General features: G+C 53.9%; 1 protein-coding gene and 1 long non-coding RNA gene across 2 annotated transcripts in view; one reads left to right on the forward strand and one right to left on the reverse strand.

Moving 5' to 3' along the window:
• NOTCH3 (notch 3) overlaps window positions 1-4527 on the reverse strand; it is a gene marked incomplete at its 5' end in the record, with an annotated part of 33059 nt that overhangs the window by 27285 nt on the left and 1247 nt on the right. Inside the window, 1 exon segment of the mRNA XM_014547772.1 lies at window positions 2831-2909. Within this exon segment, the coding sequence (XP_014403258.1) occupies window positions 2831-2909 (79 nt within the window).
• Window positions 21-1392, forward strand: LOC106727834. The gene is made up of 2 exons (XR_001364086.1): window positions 21-386; window positions 896-1392. It is a non-coding gene; the product is annotated as an uncharacterized LOC106727834 (long non-coding RNA).

Consider the following 4527-nt stretch of genomic DNA (forward strand, 5'->3'; position numbering starts at 1 on the left):
TGCCCCGCCCCACGGCCTGGGTTTCGGGGGAGACGGAGGGGAGAGCTAACTTGGGGGGGCAGGGGAGGCGAGGACTGGGAGACAGAGACAAGGGCTTAGAAGCCTACTTTGGGGGCAAGACTTGAGAGTCCGTGGGGGGGCGTCCCTGAAAGCACACGAGTATTTGGGACGTGTAAGGAGACTGGGGGTTCGTGGGGAGTGGATCCCACAGCTCAGCTCTGGGGACTGAGTCCGCTCCACTCCGGGGAATCCGGGCTCCGGGCGGCCACGCGCGCCGGTGATTCACCTGTCGAGGGGCGGGGCAGCCGCAGGCGCATTCACCTGTCGGCAGGATTCCAGGCGCGGAGCTCTACTGCGCAGGCGCCCGCCCGCGGCTCCACCTCCAGGTGAGTGGCTTCAGGTCGGCTCCCACTTTTCCCTATTTTCACCTTTGCGGACTCCCAACCCGAAAAGCCCGCTCAGCCAGGCTAAGCCTCCCGACCCAGATGAGCTCAAGTGGCCTCCATTCAAAGTGGGTGCATGCCTTCAAAGCGGCTCTCCTGGGTCTAAAGTCACATGTTGTTGAATAAATGAGTAAATCAATTAATTAATGGCTACGGGATGAACTGCTCTTACTAAGGACAATATTACAAAAGGAACCAAGCATTTCCCCATAATCTTGAGAGGTTCCCCCTTATGGCACCTGCTTCCTGTGTCTCTGCTGTTATTTATAACTAGAGGCCCAGTGCTCGAAATTGGTGCAAGGGGCTTGGCCCTTGCAGCCTCGCTGGCCCTCGAAGCCCTGGCTTCATCCGGAAGGTCATCAGGGGGAAGGTCATTCTGCTGTTTGGTCTAATTAGCATATTAGCGCTTTATTATATAGGATAATAACCCCTATTGGCCCTCCTCACTAAAGACAGCCCAGAGAGGACAGCAATGAAGAAGACAAGGAAATCAAGGAGATGAGACCCGAGGTCAGCAGCCACAGCAAGGATGGTACCGGTACCCCTGCAACTTCAATGACCGATGCAGATGCCCAGAAAACCCTAAGCCACAAGATGGCAGAGACAAAAGCAGCAGATCTGCTGGCTGAGAGGCTGAGAATTCCTTGCTCCAGAGGCTGAACAGGCCCGGCTGAGTAAATACCATCTCTACCCAAAGTGTGACATCTGACTTAGTCATCCAGCAAGAAGAAATGAATATGAAATTCCAGCATTAAGAAATGAACATAAGATGGGAGCTGAAGACCTTCAATGCTGGCTTTTTGCCCAATGACCAGATATGCATTTTTTTACCTAAAGATGTCTCTTTTTGGTAATGACAAACATGGGTGTGTGTGTTTTTTTTAGGTGGGGGTTTTTTTTTAAGCCTAGTTTTTCTCAATTCACCTATAAACGTTTTTAAATTGTTTCATATCTGTTCAAGTTGTGATTTTTAAGATCCTCATTTTTAGTTTGTAAATAAAAGTTTACAACTTTTTTAAAAAAGTCAACAAACTGCAAGCACCTGTCAATAAAGCTCTTAAACAATAAAAATAAACCCTATGTATTGAGCACTTGCTGTATGCCAAGCAGTATGCTGAGTTCATTGTATGAAGGATTTATTTAAATCTGTACAATCAACTCATAAATAAGGAACTGTTATTGCCCCAATTTGTAGATGCAACAACTGAGGCTCCGGGAGCTCAAAGCTCTTGCACAAGGTAACCCAGAACCCAGAATTTAAACTGAGCTATTTGCCTCTGCTCAGTTCTCTCCCAGCCTCTTCCCTACTCCCCCCAGCCCTCTGCCTTTCCCAAACTCTTGGGCTCCTTCCTGGTGACAAGCCCCTATTTCACAGATGCAGTGAGATTCAGGAAGAGGAAATGACTAATCCAAGGTCACACAGCAATGAAGTGGCAGCGCTGGGCTGTATTACAGGCCTCCAGTGCCCCCACCTTGAAATCTTGAGCTAGGGGAGGGTGCAGTTGGTGTACCCTCCCAAGCCACTGCTATTGGTCCTTGAAGATTTGTTGATTAAATTATAACTACCTCCCTGACCCGTTTGGCTCAGTGGATAGAGCGTCAGCCTGCGGACTGAAGGGTCCCGGGTTCGATTCCGGTCAGGGGCATGTACCTTGGTTGTGGGCGCGTCCCCAATGGGGGGTGTGCGGGAGGCAGCTGATCCATGTTTCTCTTTCATCGATGTTTCTTACTCTCTATCCCTCTCCCTTCCTCTCTGTAAAAAATCAATAAAATATATTGAAAAAAAAATTATAACTACCTCCATGAGGGGCTTTACATATGACCGCAGGCAGCTGAGAATTCTGTGAGGTTGGGATCACTGCGCTCATTTTCCAGAATAGGACACTGAGATTTAGAGTTAAATCCCAGCCCTGGCTGGTGTGGCTCAGTTGGTTGAGTACCATCCTGTGCACCGAAAGGTGTAAGGTCGCCAGTACAATTCCTGGTCAGGGCACATGCCCAGGTTGCAGGTTTGATTCCCGGTCCGGGTGCATGTGGGAGGCAACCAGTCCATGTTTCTGTCTCACATCAATGTTTTCCTCTCTCTCTCTCCCTCTCCCTTTCTCTCTAAAATCAATAAACATATTTAAAGAGAGAGAGAGAGAGAGAGAGAGAGAGAGAGTGAGTTGAAGTCCCAGCCAGTCTGAAACATGTGGGATTTGAAGCCAGGGCAGGCAGACGTCAGAGCTCCTGCTTTTAACCCTGCTGATTCCAGGAGAATCGAGAAGTTGCCCAAGCCACACATGTAGGAAGTAGTAGAGGCATTCATGGTGGACACAGAAGTAGGGGGGCAAGACAGACTGCCTCCCCACACAGGGCCCACGAATGGCTCTGAGCCAGGCACTCACAGGCAGGCAGCCTCCCGGGAGGACAGCTGGGTGCAGCGACCTCCATTTGAACACGGGCTTCCATCCAGGCAAGGGGGAGCTGTGTGGGGCGAACAGAGGTGGGCAGGTCAGCCAGGTGCCCAGGAAACCCAGCTCAGAGTGACAGACCCCCTCCTTCCCTCTTCCAGGCAACAGCTGCACGGAGCTGGGGGGTGTCTCTGAGGGTGCAGGGAGCCCCTCCATCTAAGGTTCCCACGGCTCCCCACCCTGGCCCCAGCTGTTGGGGCCGCAGCTGTCCCTGCCAGCTTGAGCCCTGGGAACCACAAGGCAGGGGCGGACAAGAGGAGGTGCTGACTTGTGCCAGATGTGGGGGCTCAGGAAGTGGCCAAAATGGGGGGTGCAGAGGCAGGAAGTGAGGGTGCTGAGCATTAAAGGGAGGTCTGAGGCTGTGTACCCAGATCCTGGGGTAATGGAGGGGGCAGCGGCAGGGAGTCCCGGGCCATGGCTCCCTCTCTTCCAGTGATGTTGGGCATCTTCTCCAGCTGTGCAGCCCTGTGCAGCGGCTCTGGGGAGAGAGGCCAGGGCATGTACCCCAGGCGTCGCCAGCATTGGGTGTTGCAGGGTGTGTGTTGAAGGGAGGGGCAGCTGGCCCCAGACATGTACTGCCCTGTCCAGCGTCCCCAACCCTGAGGGCTGTGTCCCTCTGGGGTGTGGCACAGTCTAACTGTCCTGCCAGACGGGTCTGGGCCATGGCTGGGTGTGAGCTAGTGGGGAATTGTGTGTGCTGGCAGCTGTGGAGCCACTGTGTTCACGTGTGTGTCACCGAGAGATAGAAAGATGGAGGGAGATAGAGAAAAGCAGAGGCAGATAGAAAAAAAGGAAACGAGAAGCAGGCAGAACAGAGAGAGGAGACAGAGAAGTAGAGAGACAGAGAGATAGAAAAGGAGACACCGTAGAGACAGGAGTTAAGCGAGACATGAGCATGGGCCAATATGGCACATGGCTCCTGAGGAAGGGGACAAGCAGGGACAGGACACTATCACCCCATAGGGGCCGATGCGTGTTTGCAAACTCACACTGGGGGCCATGAGACCCAGCCTGAGGGCCTCTCTCAGCTGTGGGATCTGTGAGCCACGCATGTGTACGTGATGTGCGTGGGTGTACAGACGTGTGTGCCATATGTGTGCAGGCTGGGTCTGTTGTGTATTTGGGTGTCTGTGTGTGTACGTGAGGCTGTGCATAGGTTGGATGTACCCATCTGCACGTGTGAGCTGGGCATGCCCTTGGATCTGTGTCGGTATGTGTCTGGGTGTGTGAAGACAGCATGTGCAAGGCCTTGGGCCGGTGTGCACACTTTGTGTGAACACGTGTGATTGTATGTGCGCATCAGTGTGTGAGCTGTGTGTGCCTGGCTATGTCTTGTGTGAGCTGGGGGGATGGGGGTGTCTGGGGGTGTACTCTGTGTGTGCACATCTACATCTCGATATGTGTGACCCAGGGCTGTGTGTGCCTGCGAGTGTGTGACAGACAGACCATGTGGGTGCCCGCTGGCCTGGCGGGGGCGGCAGCTCTTGCCCGGTCCTGCCCGGTGCGGGTGGGGGCAGGATGGGAGGTGGGGGTGGTGTATGGGCTTGGGAGGCCCTCGTGCGCTTCCACCCCTCCCAGAACCCAGCCCCACAGAGGCGCCCCCGGCCCCCCAGCCAGGGCTGCTGGGCCCG

The sequence above is a fragment of the Myotis brandtii genome, unplaced genomic scaffold (assembly GCF_000412655.1).
Source record: "Myotis brandtii unplaced genomic scaffold, ASM41265v1 scaffold485, whole genome shotgun sequence".
In the NCBI taxonomy this organism is placed as follows: Eukaryota; Metazoa; Chordata; class Mammalia; order Chiroptera; family Vespertilionidae; genus Myotis; species Myotis brandtii.